General features: G+C 36.3%; 1 protein-coding gene across 2 annotated transcripts; it reads left to right on the forward strand.

The window, feature by feature from the left end:
* The first annotated feature begins 267 nt into the window (after positions 1-267).
* Positions 268-23,945, forward strand: CEP57L1 (centrosomal protein 57 like 1). Of its 2 annotated transcripts, none has more exons than XM_016217550.2 (11): positions 268-339; positions 5,839-6,004; positions 7,328-7,507; positions 8,865-8,986; positions 14,172-14,288; positions 15,339-15,416; positions 16,101-16,187; positions 19,206-19,283; positions 19,400-19,644; positions 20,609-20,753; positions 22,866-23,945. In XM_016217550.2, exons 2-11 carry the CDS (start codon positions 5,842-5,844, stop codon positions 23,082-23,084), a joined length of 1,434 nt encoding a protein of 477 aa, XP_016073036.2. In that variant the 5' UTR covers positions 268-339; positions 5,839-5,841; the 3' UTR covers positions 23,085-23,945. The 2 variants fall into 2 exon arrangements, with proteins under 2 accessions (XP_016073036.2, XP_016073035.2); XM_016217549.2 differs by lacking the exon at positions 268-339 and adding an exon at positions 612-861.
* The last annotated feature ends 752 nt before the right edge of the window (positions 23,946-24,697 follow it).

A 24,697-nucleotide genomic window follows, 5' to 3' on the forward strand; every position in this document is an offset into this window, starting at 1 on the left:
AGGGCGGGAGCAGGGAGGGGAGATGGGGTCCTCACCCCCAGTCCCTCCCCTTTCTCCGCCCGGCACTAACCAGGAGCCCAGGAGCAGTCCCTGCCCTAGCGCCCTCTTCCCCGCCCAGGCAGACGCGACCCGCCGAGGCAAAGCCATTGGAAAAAGCCCCGCCCTCCGTAGGCTACCTCCAGACCCCTAGCCCGCGCGCTGCCGCCAACGGCCGCCTGCTGCTACGCATGCGTGACGGCGAGCAAGGCGCATGCGCCTTAGGAGACGCTTAATCCGCCGCGGGTGTGTTTTCCGTACCTCGACTTTCGGAATCTGTGGATTGGGGAAGGAGGAAGAAAAGTAAGGAGGAGTTGAAGTACTGGCACTCTCACAGACAAGGCAGGCACAGCAAAGAGGGCCAAGGCGCATTCCTGGGAGAAATTTAATTTAAGATTAGCCTAAAAATAGTGACGATCTCTTTATTACGCCAAACTTCTTATTTAAGCTGGCAGGGCGTCGTCACACTGGCTTCTGGGAAATGTAGTTTTGATGCTGCTGGCGCGTTCGGTTTGCGACGGAAACTACAGCCCCCAGTAGGCGCTACGGCTTTTTTTGAGTTGGCCTGCGAGTCAACGGTTAGCGCGCTGAGCGCCTGGGCTCGGTGAGAGAACTGCAGGCCTGGCTGCCGCTTTCCCCTTCACGGACTTTCCTTCCTCCATTTCCTCTGAGGTTTTGGAGACGAGGCCATCTGGGGCTGGCTGTCCTCTTTAGCCCGGGGACTTTTGCCAGAAAGCTGCGTGAGAAGGACCAGCCCGGGTACCCAAGCCCGAGGGCGCGTGGAGGTGGCGATCCTGAGGGTCGGAGGGAGCGGCGTTAATCCAGGCAAGAGGGATGCTGTGGGAAGAGGTGCTCTGCGCTGCTGCCTCTCTTTTTTGGCGGATTCGTGCGGAGTGGATTAGGGAATACCTGTCCAGTTGCACCTTTGACATTGCATAGAGGTGTTTTGTGCTTTATTTGCTCAATCAAAGGACCTCCCAAGCAGGGCTTTGAAAGCGAGTTGTCAGACCCATGTCGTATGAGACTAAAGGGCATAATTTTTTGGAATGAATTTTTGCAGACTTTAAGTGTACCATGTCAAAAAAGACCCATAAAAATCTTCAAATTTTAGTACAAAGGAGTCAACCATTTGTTTACAAAGTATTGTCTGTTTTTAAGTAATCCCTTTAAACATTTTTTTGATTGACTGATTTGAGAGAGAACGTGGATTCGTTCACTTATGTATGCAGCCATTGGTTGATTCTTGGATTTGCCCTGACCCGGGATCCAACCCACAGGCTTGGCCTATGGGACACGATGATGTTACAACTGCGCTTCTGGGCTAGGGCTTGAAAGAATTCCTTTTAGGAAAACTTGTGGTGAGATAAGGCATCAATGGAGTGATAACCAAATTAGATTTTAATTCTTCACAGAATAGATTCTTAAATCTGTTGCAGAATAGATGTGTTTAAAAAAATTGAGCCTTTTTGGGTACTGAGTACACAAGAGTGAAAAAGACACAGCCCCTACCTATCTTAGAGAACCAAGTGGTTAAACACACAATTACAGTGCTGAGATATCGCTGGGATGGCTTCGAAGATCACTTCATCCAGTCTTGGAAAGTCAGGGAAGTCCTCATCCCAGGGAAAGAGAGGGCCAGAAGAACAGCATATGGTGAGGCCCAGAAGTGAGAGAGAGGCGGTGTTTTCCGGAAACTGCAGTGAGCCAAACCGTATATATTTTGGAAGGGGTGCCTTTTTGTGTATTGATGTGCTTTGAAGCTGCAAAGAGACAGGTACTATGAATTTTCCAGATAGATGCTGAAAGTGACCTATTCTTGAACAGATTTATAGTTTCAAAGAATTGTTCTAATTTGGAAAGCCTTGCTGTATTCTAATGCTACTGATTAAATGAGAATTTTTTTAAAAATGAGAACTTCTTGTGAGTATGAATACACAAAACAAGCAAAAAAGGCATTCCTTTCTTGTCTTCTTTTTGGGCTCCTCATTCTTTGTCCAGCCCACAAAGGGTAGGGTAGTTATCTTAAGTCTAAGCACCTTTTTTACTGCATAGTTGAATCTGATCTCATCCACACCCATGCTTTCACCACCACCCATGACCATTTGGTATACAGCTCCATCCAGCTTCACTTTCAGCTTTCATATATCTGCTTGATATTTGTTCTTGGATATCTCAGATTCAACGTGGCCTACAACCAAATGCATGTGTCTCCTATGAACCTGATTCTTTCTCATTTAAGAACACTACCATCCACTTGTGAAAAGTTGAAACCCAAGCATTCTTCTTGATTTCTTCCTGTCCTTCATACCTCTGTAGCCAAATTATTTCTGTAGTCAAATTATTGCTATGTTCTATCAATCTTGTCTCCCAAATATCCCTCAGATTCATCCTTTCCCTCCATCCACATAAGCTAGGAGAACCTCCACAGTAGAGCTTTACTTACCTCCAATTTTTGTCTTTTCTTAGTTGTTTCTCTTTTTTCATTCCTGACACCTCTTCGTTTTGATGAAAATATTCTTACTTTGAACATATTAAAACATATTGCAGTCTAATCTGTGGTCTTAGAGCCATTCTTTGTAAGCTAACTTTGCGTATATCTGCTCTGGTCCATTATATTACTGATTGACAGTTTAGCTCTCAGGATAATCTTATTTCCAAGTTTTCCTAGGCCCCACATATCATACGGGGTACATTTATCTTGAGCTCAGCAAGAAAGTCTGAACTAGAGATATATATTTGGAAACTACCCGCATATTGGAATATTTTGTTTTATTTTGCTTTTATGCTACCATGTCTAAGTGCTTACTATGTTTTAAGCACTTTGTTAAGTGTTTTGCATATACTCTTATCCTTACATAGCTTTAAAAAAACCAAAAACGTAGATATGATCCAAAGCTTACTCTTAACCACTATTGGCTATGGAGGGGATGCCAGAATAAGGAAAGAGCCAGGGTAGTCTGAAATTAACCAGAGAAGGGAGGAAAATAACCAGGAGATGGGCAACCAAAGGATTTGAAAATTTCAAGAAGGAATGACTAGTCAGTACACAGAATGCTACCAACATGTCTAGAAAGCTCAGGTTTCTAGATGGTATGACATTAGTAGTCCCTGTTACCGTACAATGTGTGCATTTGGCATATATTCCCATATAAATGTTGAATTGCTATGTTATATTGAGATAATGATTGATTGGAGGTGACCTGTAGGGTAAAACCAGGCTGCTTGCTGAGGATAGGGAAGTCTCTCCTAAAGGGCTGGTGTTTCTTTTGTTAAACCTCTACTAAGAAAAGGTAGGTTGCAGATCAGGAAACTATCACTTGGATAAAGGGATTTAAGTGGGGATGGATAGATACCTTGGATCTCTCTGTGCTTCTCTTTCCTAGGCTTAGTGTTTAAGGAGGGAATATGGTGGGTGGTAAAAAAGTGATCATTAGTTAAAGGTAGATCAGGAGCTAGGATAGAATAGGACCTAAATGCCTCAGGAGAAAATCCTAACTTCAGATTGACTACCTGGTTTCCTTTTGGTGTCTGCGCTTTCTTCTCTTTTCTTATCCTCTAGCAATGGTAAAGTCTTTTTTAAATATAACTTTATCTTTGCTGTAACAAGACATATAATCATAAGGCAAGAGCATTGTAAGAGGAGCAGCACCCTTCTTCCAGTGAGGCCAATGAGGAAGGACAGTGATAATGAGATTTCCAAGGGGAAAGTGAATTTTGAGGGTAAGAAGTTGAAGTACATAATGGATTTAACTCATAAGTTCCGCATGTGGAGATTCTTCCATTGTCAACCTCAAGAGACTCTGTGTTTTAATAATGAAGGCAATGCAGTTTTCCTATCAGAAATTTATCAGTGACCTTTTTTATGGCACTTGCAGGGGAATAGAGGAATGAAAGCCAGATATGTGCGTTCATTTGTTCATTATTTATTGAAAAGCTATTATGGGCAAGTTCTGTGATTGGCAATAAGTATACAGTAGCATACATAAGAAGCTGCTTAAGAACTGCCCTTAAAAAACATACAATGTCTGTGGATTATAGACCTTTTAAAAACAAGCAAACAAACTTGGCTTAACAGTGAGGGCTAGAGATAGGTAGTAGCTAAAGGTCTGTGAGAGAGAATGAGAGAGGGATGTAGAGTCAGCAGGACTGACTATTTGGGAGATAAAAATGAAAATGCCTGGGGTGACTACTTTCCAGATAAAGAGTAACTCCTTCCATTAATCAAACCTGGAACTATACTAGAAAGACCATCTTGGAATGGAAAGATTCTGAGTGCAGGTTTGAATATGTTAATCATCTTGTTTGAGGGACTCATGAGTCTTAAGGTGAACAATACTCAATGCTGCTTCTGAATAGCTTCTATACATGAAAGCTTAGATGTAGCTTAGGTTCGAATAGTGAGAAGACCATGGGTCCTGGAGTGACAGCATCTTGGGTTTGAGTTCCAACTCTATTTTTACTAGCAGTGTGAATTTGACCAGTTCTTTCACCTCACTAATTTTGGATGTGGGAGATGAGATCGTTTTCTTACCTATAAAAGGATAGTACCTACCTTCCCAGGACTAGTGTGAGGATTTAATGAGGTAATGTATATAAAGTTTTAGATTAGCATATGGCATATGTTGGCTCTCAAGAAACAGTATTTTTTAAAATGAGCATGTTTATGTAAAAAATACTATCCTTCAATTTGATTGAAATTAGTGAAATATAAAGTGCTTTATAGTTGAACTGAAAAATGCTATTAGCATTCTCTAATATTTTATAAGATCCTTATATTTCATTTTTCTCAAGTTTGCAACTTAGCTTTAATATGTTTTCATTTTAAGCTTTAGTCGGGGGAAGTTACCATAAAAAAAGATAATTATGATTTTTCTCCTAAAACAGCAACATAAGAGATAGTATTTCTGAGCAAGGACTCTGTGTCCAGCTTTGTTCTAGATATTATTAAAAACACCACATTTCATCAGTAACACATGTGTGTAATTATTACCCTGTTTTTTCCAATGTGGTTATGAATTAATTAACATTGACTAGAAGCTGTAAAGTAGGATGCATTTCTAAGACATTGAAATTACAGAAAGGGAAATAGAATGATTTGGGAAAGTTAGATAAATTGCCTGCTAAATTGATTAAAAGGGCTCTCCTACAACCAACCAAATAAGACCAAAAAAAAAAAAAAAAAGGCCCAAAATCTAAAAGGCTATTTTAGATTCTTCAGATTTGAAACCTTTCTAAACTAGATGATTAGAATGCTAATGCATTAAATGGAGTTGTGTCTTATTTAAGGATTAGATTCAGAAATTGATATATCCAGAATTACTCTTGGAAATCCCTTTGGAAGCCAGTACATCGGAGTTCCACCATTTAATTCAAGAATTAAGTTATATCAGTGGCTTGTTTTAAAAGCTGTGTTGTCTTTTAGAATATATACTTTCTCTTTGAACTCTAGAATCATTCTTTTTATAGAGAGGTACTCATATGATGAGATGTATGGGAACTTATGATCAACTGAGAAACCAAAAAATTTACACCACCCATGTAATGCTCACTCCAGGGCATGTGTTCATTGCAAATCAGGCAGAATTGGCCATACTGTTTATACAGTAAATAGTCATTTTTCTTTCTTGTATTGCTGAGCTTATATTATAGTTGAATTTGTGACAATTAAGTTCATGAGGATACAACTCCACAGTATATGATTTTGTATTAATGTTAAAGTTTCATTTGAATATTTGTCTGATGTTTTTGTCATTCAAATAGGAAAGAGTATGCTATACTATCTAACTTCTTTATTCTCTACAGATAATGGATTCTGAATTAATGCATAGTATAGTAGGAAGCTATCTTAAGCCTCCAGAAAGAGTGTTTGTTCCATCATTCACCCAGAATGATGAACTATCTCAGAATCACCACTCTGTGAACTTTGAAGTTACCTCTCCTAAAATGCTTTGTAGTCCAAATAGCCAAGGTAATGTTAATATCAAATCTTACTTAAAATTAGAGGAATGATGCAAAGTATGTTATATAAAACATTTTTATGTAAAAATGAAATAATTCTGTTTTAACTAATCTTAATTAAACTACTAATTTTTATTCTGTTAAAAGTTTCTGTAAACTTAGGCAAGTTATTTAAGTTTTTTTTTTGGCTTCAGCTGCAAGATGACATATATCACAGATTTATTATAAAAGCATCATTAGAAAACAGAAAAATTATTTAAAGAATAAGAGGTCATATTTGGAATCTTTCTAAACTAGATGATTAGAATGCTAGTGAGTTAAGTAGAATTGTGTCTTATTCAAGGATTAAATTCAGAAATAACATATATCCAAAATTTCCTTGAAAATCCGTGAGGAACCAGTACTTTGGAATAACTACAAAATACAAATATTATAACTTTTAAAATATAAATTTAGGAGGATCTTAAAACTGAATTAGAAAAATATTTCTGATTCCAGGCATACCTTGTGCAATTCAAATTACTTTCTTAGATGCTGATTATCACTTTGTTTTTTAATATTCTGTGATAAAGGTTGCTATTAATAAATAGACTAGCCTTATGGAGTAGAACAACTGCAAGAAATAATAATCCAAACCAATAAGCCAGCCACAGTTACCATATAAAAAGCAATAAATATAATTATTTTATTTGTAAAAAACAAATGATAATCTCTAGCAAACATCTTTCTAATTGGATATAAACTATATGAAAGATAGCTTATAATATTTATTTGTATTCCATTCATCTCTAGTTTTATAATTTGAAGTTACAACTCAATAGAAAGAGTAAGATAATATTTGAACATTTTATAACTCTGAACTTACCTGAATCATGAAGATATTAACATAGCAGACCAAAATTTTAGTATTTTATGTGTGCTACATATAATCTTTCAAGCCTGCTATCAGGTAAACCACTAGGTTATAATTTTTTTCCAATGGAAGAAACTGTTCTTCCTTATATGTCCTGATTATTAACACTGTATCTTGGGCAAAGGAATAATAAATGTTTGTGGTTTGATTAAAACTGAACACATCAATAACTGAAAAAAAATAGCCTTAAGTCAAACCTAGAAAACTCACTAAATACAATCATAAATATATTGTTTTTACAAGATATGTTAGAGAAAATGTGTTCCTTTTTAGAATTTTAGTTATTTTCCGTTTTTATGAGAACTATGTATTACTTACACATTTTTCTGGCTCACTAACAAAAATATACCAGTAACTTTTATATGATTGTAAGTGTTCAAAATTTTCATTTATAATATCAAGCAAATTTTCCTTCAACAGCTCTTATTTTAGCCTTAAAAACTCTTCAGGAAAAGATTCATCGTTTAGAGTTAGAGAGAACACAAGCTGAGGATAACCTGAACATTCTGTCCAGAGAAGCAGCACAGTATAAAAAGGCCTTGGAAGATGAAACAAATGAGAGAAATCTGGTACACCAGGAACTGATAAAGCAGAAAAAAGGTGAGAAAATTCAGTAGTTCTCAGAAACAAGGAGTTAGTAAAGTTTACAGTTTGAAAATAATAAGCCCAGTCTAAGCAGATTTACTTAAATATATTTGTTCTTATATATACATTCAAACCCTGAAGCCTTATTATCAGATATTTTGATATTTTTAGGAAATGGATATCACTTTGAACTTATTTTTATTATGTCTGTTTTATCCCAGTTCATAAAACTTTAGGATTAAAAGAAAAATTAAGTTTTTAGACAAGTTGTGTTTAGAAATTAGAATGTTTTCAGAATTCCAACAAAATCCAGTTTAACCTGTACATAATTAGACTACTTTATAGTTTCAGTTAACACATTTTTAAAATTTAAAACTATAAGGCAACACTAGTAATTAAGCAATATAAAAACAATAAAAATAAATAAATTTTATATAACTTGAGAGGTTAATTAGATGAAATGAACAGGTAGGTGGAAATTCTGTGGAAATTATGAAAAAGACACCTGGAGACAGGTTTTAGAGATTTAGAACATAAATTCTTTATATACTTTTACTTCAAAGCATATGGTTTTCTTTTTGTAACATGACACTCACCCTTAAAAACAAGGTTCAAGTTTGTGTTTCAATTTATAAATAGAATGAAGAAATGGGGAGAAATATTTTTCTGAGGTAATTGGAAAAAGTGGAAGAAAGAGCTTAGGAAAGTAAGAAATTAAAGGATTAAAAAGAGGTTATTGCCCGGCCAGGCGTGGCTCAGCAGTTAAGTGTCGACCTAGGATCCAGGCGATCGGGGTTCAATTTCCGGTCAGGGCACATGCCCAGGTTGCAGGCTCGATCCCCAGTCGGGGGCATGCAGGAGGCAGCTGATCAATGACTCTCTCATCATTGATGTTTCTATCTCTCTTTCTCCCTCTCCTTTCTTCTCTCTGAAATCAAGAAAGATATATTTAAAAAAATAATAAAAAGAGGTTATTTATACCTTATGAATTTAACTGTGCTGTCTGTAGTCAAGAGCAGAGAAAAATGGGAATGGTAGAATGATAGGGAAGAGACTTTGGGTCCTCTGTTTTTCCAGTTAGTGTTATTTCCCAGGAACAGCCAGGATTTTTATCATCCCATAAGTCACTGACATCTTCCCTTTTGAGATGTATGCCCTCTGGGTCTTTAGGGGGAGATAATGTTAAACCAGTTACATATAATTAATGAAATATTCACAAAATATATGTTGGTAACTCTGAAAGAATCAGTACATAGAACTAAAGAAGCCTTAACTTTTAACCCTTGATTGAATTCATATAATGTATTTCTTATGATAACCAAATCTCTGGTCTATGTGATAATCAACTAATTGACTCATTACTTTTTCATAGATATAAGTATACAATTAAGCTCAGCTCAGTCTCGCTGTACACTCCTAGAGAAGCAACTAGAATATACGAAGAGAATGGTTCTCAATGTAGAGCGAGAGAAGAATATGATCCTAGAACAACAGGTGAACATATTTTTTATAAGAAATATAATTTAATATGGTTTTGAAGAATATTTAATGTCTGTATGGAAACGGATGGTACTAGATTTACTGAGATGATCATTTCACAATGTATACAAAGGTTGAATGACTATGTTGTACACCTGAAACTAATATAACATTGTATGTTAATTATACCTTAGTAAAAAAGTAAGAAGTAAACTAGACACAAATTCAATACACGATAAAAGCTGGCAAATTTGCCCTCAGGAAAAAAGAGAATATTTAATGTTGTGGAAAAATTGTTATAGTATAATCATAAGTAAAATAGGATATAAAGCTGTATATAGATTTCCACTTATAGTGGTGCAGACTAGGTCATTTGGACCAAACTTTCTATAGAGAAGAACAAGAAAAACTGTACAGAATATTAAAAGGAAAGACAGAATAGAAAGAGGAGAAAGAAAAAATACACAAAGGCATTGGAGAATTAAAAAGTTGATGAAAAATCACCATTTCAAAATCTTTGTGCAAACTTAAATCCAGAGAGGTAGGCCTGATATATCAGGTCCCTTCTAAGGGCATTTCTGATTCTAGAACAGTCCATTCAGAGGCTAAATAATGCTTTTGACAGCCATCCTTTTGGGGTTAAGGAAATTAAAGTTAGAATTCGGGCCTATCAAGAATAGGAACCCTAGTATATCCTCTGGGCTCAATGCTTTATAAGGGTAAACAGTAGGAAAAAAACACAGATTTCAACTCTGCTCTAGGTTATCAAAATAACTCAGAAAAATCTTAGTCCTTGAAATTGGATTAAAGCGATCCTGGATTGCTAATATTCTCAGGTACCTCAAATTATTTCTACAAACGTTTCTTTGACACAGTGAGAAACTTTTAGAGATAACCAGGCAGAAGAAAGGACACTAAGAAGAAAGATATATCATACTTAATAGACTGTGTATAAACACTTTCACAAGGTAGCTCCAACTAGGCACTGTCTCTAACAGACACAGTCTTTAAAATAATTATGCTTGTGCCCTGGCCAGTGTGGCTCAGTTGGTTGGAACATTGTCCCATGCACTGAAGGGTCATGGGTTCGATTCCCAGTCAAGACACATACCCAGGTTGTGGGCTCGATCCCTGGTCAGGGAGCATACAGGAGGCAATGAATCGATGTTACTCTTTCACATGGATGTTTCCCTCATGCTCTCTCCGTCTCCTTCCTTCTTTCTCTAAAATCAGTAAAAACATATCCTTGGGCCCAGCCAGGCGTGGCTCAGCGGCTGAGCACCGACCTAGGATCCAGGAGATCGCGGTTTGATTCCTGGTCGGGGCACATGCCTGGGTTGCGGGCTCAATCCTCAGTCGGGGGTGTGCCAATCAGTGACAACTCTCTCATCATTGATGTTTCTATCTTTCTCTCTCCTCTCCCTTCCTCTCTCTGAAACCAATAAATATTTAAATATATATATATATATATATATATATATATATATATATATAATTTTCATTCTTGGGTGAGGATTAAAAAAATAATTATGCTAGCTATAATCAAGGAGGTAAAACAGAGGATTGAAATTTTCAGCAGAGCATTGGAAACCATAAAATGGCTGAACAGATTTGAGAAAAAATAAATAAAAATTATAGAACTGAAAAATATAATAACTGAAATTTAGAACTCAATGGATGGGTCTAACAGTGGATAAGAAGAGATAATTAGTGAACTGGAAAATGAAACCATCGAGATCAGTGAAGAAACAAAATGATAGTAGTTTCAAAAAAGAGACTGAGAGGCATAAGTTAGAGTGAAAAGGTCAAACTTATGTATAATTGGAAGTCCAAAAGGAAAGGTGAGAGAGAATGGGATAGAAGTGATATTTGAAGAAATAATGGCATAGAATTTTCCAAAACTGATTTTTAAAAGGATTATACCATAGATTCACGAAGCCCTATCAAACTAAAGCAGGATACATAAAAAGAAACTATGCCTAGACACCTCAGAAGAAGATAAATAATGAGGCAAGAAAAAAACGTAAAAGCTTCCTGGGGGGGGAGGGGTGATTACATTCAAAGGGACATTAAAGGGACAGCTGACTTCTCAACTGAAAGTATTGAGCCCAGAAGACAGTGGACTGATATAATTACGGCATTAAAAGAAAATAACTGCCAATTAAAAATCATGACTGGGAAAAATATCCTTTAGAAAGAAAGGTGTAATAATGACATTTTAAGACTAACAAAGACTGAAATAATTTATTACTAGGAAATTCACCCTTTAGGACAAGGGTAGGGAACGTCTGGCCCAAGGGCCATATAAGGCCACAAAATCATTTGGTCTGGCCCTGCCAAGGCAACCACAGGTGAGACTCGAAATTCAATAAATCTAGGAGCTTTTTTCATAGCTAAATTTTAAGTTAATAATTTTGTATGGCCCATGAATGATGTTATAAATATCCAAATGGCTCTTGGCAAAAAAAAAGTTCCCCATCCCTGCTTTAGGAAGTACTAGGGCATTCAGACAGAAGGAAAATTATTTTAGATGGCAGGTCAGAGATTCAGGCAGGAATGAAGAGCAGTGAAGATAGTAAATATATAGGTAAATGAATATTGTATTAGACAACAATAATGTATGTTTTATGTGGTTTAAATATATATAAAGGATTAAAATTAATGATAATAGCTGATAAATTAGGAAGGGATGCATGTTGTTTAAAGTGTTCTAAGGCCTTTGCATTGTCTTGGAAATGGGTAAAAGTACCAGTCAGTACTGAATTTTAATTGGTCAGGTATTTAGTAGGTTTTTCAAGGAACTGGAAAGGTTGATTCTAAAGCTTATATGGAAAAGCAAGGGTCCAAGAATAGCCAAACTATTCTGAAAAAGAATACGGTGAGACCTTACTCTTCTATGTATTAAAACTGTAATGTCATCAAAATTAACATGATATTTATATGGATAGACAGCGGAATAAAGGAGTAGAATGTAGTCAGTATATTGTATGGAAACTCAATATATGACAAGGGTACCATTGCACATCACTGGGAAAAAGATAGACTTCAATAATGGTCTGGGAAATTTTGTTATCCATGTTAAGGGAAAAAATAGTTTGATTGCTACCTCATATCATACACAAAATCAGTTTCAGGTGGATTAAAGATAGAAACATAAAAGGCAAAACTTTGAAATTTTTAGAAGCAAATGCAGAACAATGTCTAGATGACCTTGGGGTAGAGGGTTTTCTTTTTTCTTTTAATCCTCACCTGAGGATATATTGTTTTTCCCATTGCTTTTCAGAGAGGGAGGGAGGGAGAAACATCAATGGGAGAGAGATACCAGGGGCTGGGGATCAAGCCCGCAGCTGAGGTACACGCCCTTGGCCAGAATTGAACCCGGGACTCTTCGGTCCGCAGGCCAGTGCTCTAGCCACTGAGCCAAACTGGCTAGGGCTAGAAGGATTTCTTAAACAAGACAAAACAACAAAGAAAAATGGGCAAAGTTATAAAGAGGCATTTTGCAGGAAAAAAGGAATCATAAATGGACATACATCTGTAGAAAAGATGATCAATCTCATTAGTAACCAGAGGAATGCAAATTAAAAACACAATAAGAGCCCTGCCCCTTGGCTCAGTTGTTTATAGAGTGTTGTCCTGTGCATCAAAAGGTTGTGGGTTCGATTCCCAGTTGGGGCACATACCAGACTGGGAAAAATTTAAAAAGTCTGACAATTCTGTATGTAAATGAGGATACAACAACCAGAAAGAGCAACCACTTTATCTTGTAAAATTACCATGCACATTCCCAATAACCTAGAAATCCCTATCCTAGCTGAATATTATAGATCAGTGACTTATAACAGTTTTTTAAATGTTTTATTGACATATAATCTACATACAGTGAAAGGTACAGCTCTTAAGTATATAGTTCAGTGATTATTGATAAATGCATATACTCATATAATCCACAGCCCTCTAAAATAATAAAACATTTTCATCAGAAATTATTTCATATCTCTTCCAAGTTATTCTCTGATCTCTCCCTACCTCCCAACAAGACAAGTACTATTCTGCCTTAGATTAATTTTGCCTGTCCTAGAACTTTATATAAATTTAATCATAGAAAATATACTCTTTTGTATCCTGTTCTTTTTTTTAGTATACAGTTTTTGAGATTCTTGCATGTTGTTTTATGTATCAGTAGTTCATTCCTTTTTATTGCTGCGCAGAATTTCATTATATAGATATGCCACAATTTGGTTACCTATTTTCCTGTTGATGGACATTTGGTTTATTTCCAGTTTGGGGGTATTATAAATAAAGCTGCTATGATGTTCTTATACAAATCTTTTCTGTGGACATATGTTTTAATTTCTCTTGGGTAAATATGTAGTAGTAGAATTGCTGAGCCACGGGGTAGGTATATATGTTTAACTTTATAAGAAACTAGTAAACTTTTTTCTAGAATATTTTCTTCTACCCTTTGCCCCCCTCACTGTTGCCTTTATTAACATATTGCATTGTAATAAGTACCATTACAAAACAGTGCATAGATAGATATGCATATATATGTATAACTCTCCTCTTCTCCATGTTCTCTGTATGCTTTATTTCTCTGATAGCTGCTTTTCTGTGTTATAGAGAAAGGGTAATTCAATGAGTAGATTTGGTCACTCTGTGTATAACACTTTAATACAGGTTTCACTGATGATGTTTTTCTTAGTTGAAATGTTATATAAAAATGCACAGAAATGTTTGTTCCACTGGTGCTAATGTAGCACATCTTTTTTTGCACATTTTATTTCTTATTTAAAGATATTTTATTTTCTTGGCTTTTCCTTGTAAGCACCTAAAGTTGGTTCGTGTATGTACATATTTCTTTGTTTTTGTTGTTTGTTTGTTTGTTTTAGAGAGAAAGAGAAAGAAAGAAACATAGATGTGAGAGAGAAACTGACTGGTTGCCTCCCATATGCGCCCCAACCAGGAATTGAACCTGCCACCTTTCAGTGTACGGGACGGTGCTCCAACCAACTGAGCCACACTAGCCAGGGGTGTACATGTTTCTTATGACAGATTTATATTACACCTAAACTAGGTGCATGTATATACATGTTTCTTAAGACAGATTTATACTGTGCTTTGAATTGTGAGAAATTGTATTATTCTTGAGCCCTTGGCATCACTTGCCAAATTCAGGTTTTGTTTTTATCCTTTCCAGGCCCAACTTCAAAGGGAAAAAGAGCAAGATCATATGAAGCTGCAAGCAAAACTTGAAAAGCTTGACACTTTAGAAAAAGAATGTTTTAAACTTACAACAACTCAGAAAACTGCTGAGGTAAGCTTCCACTTAATTTCTTTGAAGTGGTGATGCCAGGAATAAATCTTTAGTATGAGGCATAATTGGCTCTGTATGTGAATATGCAGTAAATCTTACATTTATAAAACTTCATTAACAACTTCTAGTAATCCAAACATGAAGTCCTGCCTATGGAGATGAAAAGTTAATATATTCTGTCACAGCATGAATGATCTTGCCTGTTGATGGAAAATTGTAATTTTGGCTTCTTCTCAGATGGCAGAACATTTTCATTTCAAATAATTTACCTAAAGGATATTGAGAAGATTGTCTTTCACCACTTGCAGTGAAGTTAAGCCTGAAATGCTTAACTTAATACATCCCATCTTGCAATGCCCTCTCCTTTTTCCACCAAAATTCTGTCTATTCCATAGGACTTTCTCCAGGTCCTGCTTCCTGGAAGCTTTCCTTGAGTTCTCCAACACTCAGGATACTCTTCCTTTGAAATGGTACTATCCTCCTATTCTGAACCCACACCAAGGATGTAAAACGAAATACTTGGTCTTGGTCAAATCATGTCCATTGTTTTGTTGTTTGTTTCATCTATGCTACTCTTGATTTCATACATATAATATAAGCTCTTAAGTAACAAGGACCATACCTTATATTTTTAATGTCTTATCCTTTCCCACCTTCTCCAACTATGCCCTTATTGTATGTACATGACAGACGTTTATTGTGATTTGTCTGTATTTTGAATGAAACATTAAGACCCAGGACTATAATTATTTGACCTTCTAGACCTTTAATACCCCCCAAAGTTTCATCATTATGGTTTTGTTGCTGGAAGTTAATAATGCCTATGCATGTACATTCTTTGTTTTCCCTTTGTTCTTATATGTAATAGCAGGTAAAGGAGCATAGAAGAAAGCCAAGAAAAACCTTACTGTCTTTTGCCATTCCTTTTTCTTACTTTCTGCTTTAATTTGCCAAACTATTAAGAATCAAGACCCCAAGGGCTCTATTTGGAAAAGGAACAAAGGGTATTTGGCTCTAGTTATTTGGCTGAGTTATTTTTTTATTTTGCAGGACAAGATTAAACATTTAGAGGAAAAACTTAAGGAAGAAGAACATCAGCGTAAGCTATTTCAAGACAAAGCTTCTGAGGTAAATAGAGCACTATATCATATATCACAGTTCTACTTTCTTTTCTTTCGTTGTTGTTAATCCTCACCCGAGGATATTTTTTACACTGATTTTTAGAGAGAGTGGATGGGGGGGCGGAGGACAGGGATCCAGCCTGCAACCCAGGTATATATCCTTGATGGGTAATTGAACCCGAGACCCTTTGATGAGAGGGCCAGTGCTTTAACCACTGAGCCACACCAGCCAGGGCATACTTGATTTTTTTTTAACTGAAACCTATATTCTAGAATCCAGTTTCTGCTTCCTAGCTTGTTAGTTTTGTCTCTTAATGAAATTCTCAATAAGCCAATACATTCATATACTGGAATGCATTGCCAAGAGGTCTTTTAATGTTTTGAAATTTTGACTATATATATAGAGAGAGAGAGATCTATATATCTATATACATAGATATATATAACAACTCCTGGTTATAAATTGTTATCTCTTTGGTTGATATATACATTAAATAATTCATTCTCTTATAAACAATAAATGATTGTAATTACCAACAGATTTAATGACCTTCACACACACATAAATAGTATTTTGGGTTTTCTTTTTTTTCAAAACGCATTTTTATCTTTATAAGTTGAGACCTGATCTTTCATTGTAAAGAAGCTTGTTAAAAATCAGTTTTAAAAAGTTTTGTCTTTAATATTGTAGCTTCAAACTGGACTTGAAATCAATAGAATTTTAATGTCTTCAGTATCAAACCCAAAACGATCTAAGGAAAAAAAGAAATCTTCAAAGGTATGCAAACACTTTATTTTTATTTGCTAATACTTATTTACTGACTCTTAATATTTATACCTATCCATTTCCCAAGAAAATTTAGAGAGATTTATAATAAAAGACATGCAATACTGCTATAAAATGGAGATAAAAATATGAATCAAGTGATGGTGGTTTGGGGTGTAAGGACAGAAAATTACATAAAACCTCAACAGCAGTTGAACACAAAACCTAGCTGAGTTTGCTTGACAGTGAAAGCAAAAAGGAGCATATAATGGGCAGTATGTCTGCCTTTGTGAAATAATAGGCATTCCAGTTTTTCTAGAAAGACAAACATTTTCCTAGTACTAAACTCTAGATGAGTTGATAGCTTGGATAAATTGTATTAAACCTTCTTAATTATCTGTAATGGTAAGAGAGAAAATTTTAATCCTTTTTAATCTTATGATTCTGAAATTATAGTTTTGATGACCATTATTACTATTTATTCAATATGCATGTAATGAGTGCTTCTGTGTGCCATTTGCTGTGGAAGCAGAGATGATTTTTGAGAACTCTGGCCACTGCCATAGGCTCACACTATGTATTCAGTAAGGTAGAGAACATTGTACTTAAGTTTGGCTACCCTTTTATTGCATAAATAAGAATTACTGTTCAATAATCTGGCTGTATTTTACATAATTTTTTCTTTCAGAGAATTTACAAATGGCAATAATGAAAAACATTTTCCCAGTGAAACTTTATGCTGATTTTTTTTGCTTATTTCCTTTCTTAAATATTTGTTCTGTATCTTATTTGTACAATGAGATTAGAAACTGCAAAGCCAAATAGAAAATCACTATAAGTAATTTGCCGGTGGAAAAAAATAATGAACTATTTTTATATTTATGTCTTACGGCATCCTTTGTTGAGTTAGTGGAAATTTTCAAAAAATTTTTTATTCATTATAAAAATAATGAAGGTAGAGAGATAAGTAAGGAAAAAGAAACAAAGGAAAGAAAAAAGGTAGCTTCTAAAAGAGCCCAGGCTAGCCACTGTAGGGCTAGTGGGTCCTCTACTTGGGGATCATGCAGTCAGACACTCAGTGAGGGGAAAGTAACCCCTGTTTCAAAGCCAAATCCCTCAGCCTCTGCCAGAGTCTCCAACCCTAGTTTCCCTTTGGGGGGAAGGGAAGGGGCTCACTGCAGGTTCAGGTTGGTTACAACCAGCTGTCCCCTCTGCAGGAGCAAACTTAGCCTCCCTGGGCTCAGAGGTGTAGATCAGAAGAGTCTCCCAATGGGGATGATCCCAGCCCAGCCTGCAGGAGGGGCCTAAGCATTTGGCCCTGGTCCCAGACAACAGCCTCTGAGGGTCTCACACTTTGAACGTCCCCCTTTCCCCAATGGAACTGCGCCCAGCGTGGATATCTGGGTCTTGGCAGGACTGATCCAAACAGCCTCCCATTGAGGGTAGTGCCCGAAAGTTTGTAGGAGATGAGCAGGCATTTCTTCTCCTTCCCAAGGTAGTGGGGGCTGAACTCACAGGGGAGCTTGGATTTGCCTCCACTCAATGTAGCCACACAGCCCAGCACTTGCCCGACCGGTCCCCAAACAGAAGCCTCCCCAGGAGACACAATACAAAAATCCCAGCTCTGTGCGGCTCTCTGCTCCCAACCCCCAAACCCGAACCCAGCAGGACAAGGCAGGCCTAGCTGTTCAACTGGTAGGGCGGTGGGCACCAGCTATGTGATGGAGGTGGAGGAGACTGGCCCCCTTTCTCAAGCCACATTGTTTACTCACCATCTGGATCTCCACCAAAAGCCTACCCAGAAAATAGAGGGCCCCTTAAAGTCACTGCTGGGTGTAGCCAGCAGACCCCTCCGCAGGACCCAAGTATGGCAGCATGGCCTTGCTGTAGGAGTCCAGAGTGAACTCCCCAGGCTGGTGCTGTAACTTTAGGAGTGCTCTGTCCTTGGGTATGGTCTAAATCTCCCAGGCAGGCTGAATCCCCACTGATTCCCACCGCCACATGCTATTTGGGCTCCTGTTTCTGTTGCTCTGGTTTAGGGATCGCTGTGTGGGGTTGAGACCTCAGGCTTTTAAGGGAGGAGGGAGGTCTGCAGCTGTGTTATCCCTCCAGCTTCTCATGGACCGCTGCACCGTGTGAGAAGGCTATCCTTTCTGTGTCTTCACCCTTCTTACCAGTCTCTGTGTGGCTTCAATGGTTATAATATTTCAGATCAGCCAGCCTTCAATTGGTTTTTCAGGCTGATTGCTCTGTAATTTAGTTGTAAATCCGGTTTGGGGCTGGGAGCAAGTGAGCACAACTTCCAGCTACTCTGCAGCCATCTTGGAATCTCTGTACTATACTATATTTATGCCAGATATTAACATTGTGGGAAACTGGTTAAAGATAGAGGGGACCTCCCTGTATGTATTTTTGTAATCTCCTTTGAATCTATAATTATTTCAAAGTAAAAAGTGAAAACAAAGCAAACAAAAAAAGATTGTGGTAAGGATATGGAACAGTCATAAAAGTTGGCTAAAACATAGGTTGGTCCAATCACTTTGGACATTATCTTGTAAAATTAAGGATGCACGACTCTATGGCCCAGCATCTAAGAGAAACTCCTGTGTATATACAGCAGGAGGCAGGCACTAAATGTTCAAGACAGTATTGTTTATAATAACAAAAAGTGAGAAACAATTCAAATGATCGTTGAAAGGAGGAAGAATAAAGTTTTTATAGCCATAAAAAAAAGTGAACCACAGGTATATATATCAGTTGAATGAACCTCATAAACTTAATGTTGAGTGGAAAAAGCAAGTTGCTCAAGAACAGAAACAAAATAAGTCCATTTATGTAAAATTCAAAGTTATGTGAACCTGCATCTTTTCATGTGTTTATTTGCCATCTATATGTCCTCTTCAGTGAAATCTCTCTTTTTTGCCTATTTTCTCATCAGATTATTTATTTACTGTTGAGTTTTGAGACTTCTTCATGTCATAAATGCCTTTGAAAATATTTTTGTTTTCTTTTTCCCTTCTCAATATTTAGAAAACTAAATGTTTAAAAAGAGGACCACCTCAGCAACTTTATTCAAAGTCTGGATCACTGCCCATTGTGGCTGAGAAGGTAAGAGGGGGAAAAATGAAGATACTTATTCAAAAAAACTCCTGCTTTGTTGTAATTTCTGTTTAAATGCCATCAGTCACTTGACATTGTTCTCAGCTATTTCTTTTCCCCTAAAGTCTGCCAGTGCACACCATTCTGCAAATGCAAGTATGCAAAACCTCCTGCAAATGATGCAACATTATGGGTCACATATTCTTCAGAAACCCACTGAAGTTACTGAGCCTAGATGTCTCTACAAGCCTACTAGAACAACTTCCCAGTGTAAAGTTGTACCTCCTAACTCAGAAAAATCTGTTTCCATTTGTGACAATTTGTCTGAACTTTTGATGGCAATGCAAGATGAGCTGGACCAAATGAGTATGTAAGTATTTTTATTTTTTATCAGGAGAAGTAGCAAGATATTTAGGTATTATTTTCCTTCTTAGTCTTAAGAACAGTGTCACTTATAAATTCTTAATGGCCTCACTTAGCAATTTGGACTTATTTTGTTCTGCAGATTTTTTGTCACTGATTTTTCATTGTATTTATTCCTGGATTTAAAAATTTCAACTGTGTGTAATTACTACTACTGTTCTAATCTAAGAAGTTTCTATATTTCCAAAATCTCAACTTTTAGTGCAATATTGTCATTCTAACAACTGGGGTCTGGTGATCTTAAATTATAACTCACAAAAGGTTTTACAAGAAAGATTATTTTGTTTTTTTATACTCTTTTAGTTAAATGAGTGATTTCATTAGACAAGTAGGAATGTAGTTTCTTGTTTTAGACTCTGGCTGGTCTGCATTACAAGTTGAAGCATCAGTAGCAAACAAGATTCAGTATGAGATACATATTTTTAGCCCCAAGTTTAAATATATATTTAACAAGATTCCAGAAAATATGTGATTTGGCTGGCCAGCTAATTGTACTAAGACCAATGTGGAAGATGTAACTAGTTCCTTTGACAGTATTTCTTTGAGTAAGCTATCACCTAATCTAGGGATTTCTCTGGCAAATACTTCTATAGCTGGAATTCTTCCAAAGATCCTACATTAATAATTCCAAAGTTGGAACTAAAGAGAATACTTTAATGCCTCTAGCTAAGGACATCAGAATATTTTGCTACATTTAGCTATGAATGTCAAGAATTGGGACTTTCTTTTAAGGTTCTTTAAGACCCTAAGTCTAAGATATTTCTAAATGTATCTCATCTCAAATCACAAGAGCCTGTTTACATTTACCATGTATTTAATTAGATAGTCCTAATTATAGGAACAGACTGTCTTTGAAGATTAATATTTAACTAAAATTTATAACAGTGTCTAATATTTGTTTTCTTTCATAGAGAGCACCAAGAACTACTGAACCAAATGAAGGAAACTGAAAGCCATGCAGTCTCTGAAGACATAGAATGTGAACTAGAGCATTTAGTCAAGAAAATGGAAATTAAAGGAGAACAGATTTCCAAACTGATTAAGCATCAAGACAGTGTAAGAAGGCTTTAGTAAAAGATTTTAATAAAAAGATAATATACCTGGATTCAGTGTTATATCTTTGTACGACCTTCCAAATTTGAGGTCTGTGTATATGACTTAGTGAAAAGATGATAAACAATTCACGCAGGCCTGTTATAGAATAGAACCATCTGTCCCATTGGAATAACATGGCCTCCTACATAACTTTCCAAACTAAGAATGAAAGGGGAGAAAGAAGATTTAGTTACGTATTCAGAAATGTCTTTGGGAAAATTGTGAGGTATGCTGAATGAAGCCCCTTATGTTGACAGATCTCTAATTCAGAACCATACATAAACCTGACTCCTTAAGCAGTACCCAATCCTAAAACCACTATTTCCACTTTCCTGGAGCAAACTCTGCTGTGCTGCGTTCCCTGAGGACCTGTGCTGAGGTGGTGAGGGGGACTCCGTCCTTGCATGGGAATTCTTAATAACTAAGAGTGGCATAACAATTTTAGTATTTTAAGATGAATTATGGAATATTATAATATTTGATCCCAAGACAGTGACTTCATAGGTTGGATTTTTAGCACTATTGCACTGCTGGAGCAGAAGGCAGAGGGAGACTTTCCAGGAGCTCTCAAATCACATAGGATAGCTATCTACCTGTGCAGTAATCAGCATATAAATTGGTGATATATTAGCCTTGCAATTAAGCCTCCTTCACTTTATAGAACAATAATAAAGGATGCAGAATTTTACTACCTTTATACTTCTATGGCCAATAAAGAAAGAAAGGGAAATGAACATTTTGAAGCAAACGTGTTCACGTTACTGGCTTTTAAGGCTATAGTAAATAAAAATTTTTGTATGATTGTGTTAGGAAATGAAGATTATATAACATACTTAGGAGAAACTTGAAGGGAATAGAAAAGTAGTAATTTTTAAAAATTTAGGCATAAATTTTAGCTCATAAATTATATCTTGAAAATATATTCCATAATGGCTGTAGTAGCATAAATTTTCAAGTATTTTATCATGATAGATTTAATGTCTGCGATTAAAATGGCCTTAGACATATAGAACACCAGGTACTTCGCTTGTGCCTGGATCAGCTCTACAAATGAGGCCTGTGCATAAGTGAAACATTAAGTAATTGACTGGACTTGGAAGAAATGGGTTTGTCTAGTTCATAGATTTTGTTTTGTTTAATTCTGTCTACCCAACCATTACTAGATACTTCTTAATCAGATAAAGTTATTCCCTTGACTTTTTTGTTGTTGCTACTGGCAACAACAAAGTAGTACTTTCTTTTTTATTTTTTTAAATATATCTTTATTGATTTCAGAGAGAGGAAGGGCAAGGGAGAGAGAGAGATAGAAACATCAATGATGAGAGAGTCATTGATCGGCTGCCTAGCCGGCAACCCAGGCATGTGCCCTGACCGGGAATCGAACCCTGATTGCCTGGATCCTAGGTCGATGCTCAACCGCTAAACCACGCCTGGCCGGCTGGGCCAAAGTAGTACTTTAAATTCAGGAATACTTTTAAGTAATATATATACAGGGTGTCCCAAAAAAATGTACACACACTTAACAGCTAATAGCTCAATTGATGTTTCCTGTCAGATTTAACTCATTGGAATAATCATTCAAAGTATGTATAAATTTTTTCGGGACACCCTGTATATACTTGACTAAAAACTTGATGCTCATTCTTAGCACCCAATCTTTGCTGCTGATGTCACCTGAAAGCTTCTCTCTCCTCTCTTTTTTATAGTTTTTACCCATTTCATGTCTTCCATAAACCTTTCTCTCAGCTTCCCCAGCCACACTGACCTTGTCCTACTTTGGCCTTCTCAGATACACGGTTTTGTCCTACTCCAGGTTATCTTGGCCTGACTTACTCTCTACCTGGCATGTTTATGCTTTTCTTTCACTAATAAGAGCAGTAAGCTTCTTGAGAGCAAGGATTGTTTTAATTATATTTCTACCTGATTAGCACAGTAGTAGGCATATAATAGGTATTCATTTAATAAAAACTTGAGCTTTTTAATCTTATGTAATCTTTAAACCATCAATCCATCTTTTATAGGGTATATTTTAATGTTTTTGACTAAAATGGTAGATTTTTTTTTTCTCTCCAGGTTCGTAAACTGCAGCAAAAAGTTCAAAACTCAAAGATGTGTGAAGCTTCAGGTATTCAACGAGAAGATAGCAACCCTAAAGGATCACAGAACATAAAAAATCGCCCCAGAAAATGTTTGCTAAATAACTCTCTTCAGAAGAACAGCAATTTTCATCCAACACAAGTCCATAATCTTCAAATGAAATTGAGAAGAGATGATATCATGTGGGAACAGTAACACTATAGCAAAACTGTCACCTTAAATGAACTCTTGTCAGTGAGATCTTGTGTTGTTAAAATGGCTTTAATTTAATATATCTTTATGAAATTTCGAATTATGTTTCTAGCCTCTATGAAGTGTCAAGTTGTAATATTTTTTTAATTAATGCCCAATGACCTCCTAAGAGTCCCAAATAATAAATGGTATGCTTTTTTGTTTTTCTTGACTGAAATACTAATCTCACCATATTTTAGAAACATTGTTCACTTTTCAGATATCTTAAGCTAAATCTAAGAAATTATACTAGATTGATGATATTTAAAATTGAGTTCAACTTGAAATACCATTTCAAGTACCATTCCACTTTTTCATTTAGTAGGCCTGTAACCCTAAGAACCAATATAAAATGAACAGAGTATGGAAAGGTCTTTTAGTTTTCCTAGTACTACTTCCCTATCTTGCTTTTGAGCTGTGAAATACTTTTCTTTTTTGGAAATGGAAAAACTTTGTGAAGAGGCCTTTAGCCCAAGTTTCTATGACAATTACAAATAAGAACCCATAATTACTTCATTTTTAGATGACATGCCAACTGCAGAAGCTTTACTATTCTCATTCTCTTTTACAAACCCACTTTTATAACTACAACTTTTGACAACTTTTAGTTTTTGTATTATATATAATATTCATCAGTATAAATTGAGAATGTGAGTTTCCAGGACCCGCAAATTTTTAATAGAAAAATATACGAAGAAGTTGGACATTTCAATGCCTCATCCAGCAAAAATTTGGGAAAATACTTTTATTTTTTATATTTTTAAATCAGTGCTGTAAAAGAGATTTCTATGTTTCTATGTATAATAATAAATTTACATTTGTTTACCTATCTTTCCAGAAGCCTATGAAAACTAGTATGACTCTTCTGAACTTTTTTGGTTTCTCATTGAAATCCTTTGGGACAACTAGAGAATTGGAGTCATTAACTGAAATAAAAGACTGACAGAAAAGATACACTGGGAGGGAGGAACTTAGAAAATAGGGAAACAGTTTAAGAAGTGGTGATTCCAAAGGGACAGAATTGGAGGTATACCTTTATTGAATCCACAGCTGGGGGAATGTTCAAGCTATAGGTGTAAAAGAATTTTTGGTTAGGATCTTGGGGAGCTAGGAAAAACAATTTTAAAAGACAGTCTTCATGTCCTCCTAGGAAATTCCCAAAAAGTGTTGTGAAGGGGATAATTGTGGTCTTTCTGGGGAGAACTATGACTCATTCTCAGTAAGAAGATGTACTATGTTAGAAGACCTTTCCATACCTGAAGTGAGGGGAAGACCGAGAACAGGCAGAGTGATACTTGGAATTGTCCTTGAAAATAAGTAATGGCAGAGATAAAAGTTTCTCTCTCCCTGTGGTTTAAATAAGTACATGTGTCTTCACTCACTTTCACTCCTTCTTTCTCTATCAGCTTCTTCAGCCCCAGAGATGGCCCACAGAGTACATAGTCTAAACTCAGTTTCCTCACCTTGCCTGTTTTTCTACTCTGCCTTTCATTCTCAAGAATGTGAGTTCTGTAGTTTAGCAAAAAAACAAACAAAAACCAGGACCATAATGTAGCCTTATCTTTCTGTGCACTTAA

The sequence above is a fragment of the Miniopterus natalensis genome, chromosome 5 (assembly GCF_054644295.1).
Source record: "Miniopterus natalensis isolate mMinNat1 chromosome 5, mMinNat1.hap1, whole genome shotgun sequence".
In the NCBI taxonomy this organism is placed as follows: Eukaryota; Metazoa; Chordata; class Mammalia; order Chiroptera; family Miniopteridae; genus Miniopterus; species Miniopterus natalensis.

Coding starts and splice junctions, on each gene's coding strand:
- CEP57L1 (XM_016217550.2), top strand. CDS start 5,842: ATGGATTCTGAATTAATGCATAGTATAGTAGGAAGCTATCTTAAGCCT. Junction 14,289..15,338: donor CAACTCAGAAAACTGCTGAG/GTAAGCTTCCAC, acceptor TTTATTTTGCAG/GACAAGATTAAACATTTAGA. Junction 19,645..20,608: donor GAGCTGGACCAAATGAGTAT/GTAAGTATTTTT, acceptor TTTCTTTCATAG/AGAGCACCAAGAACTACTGA.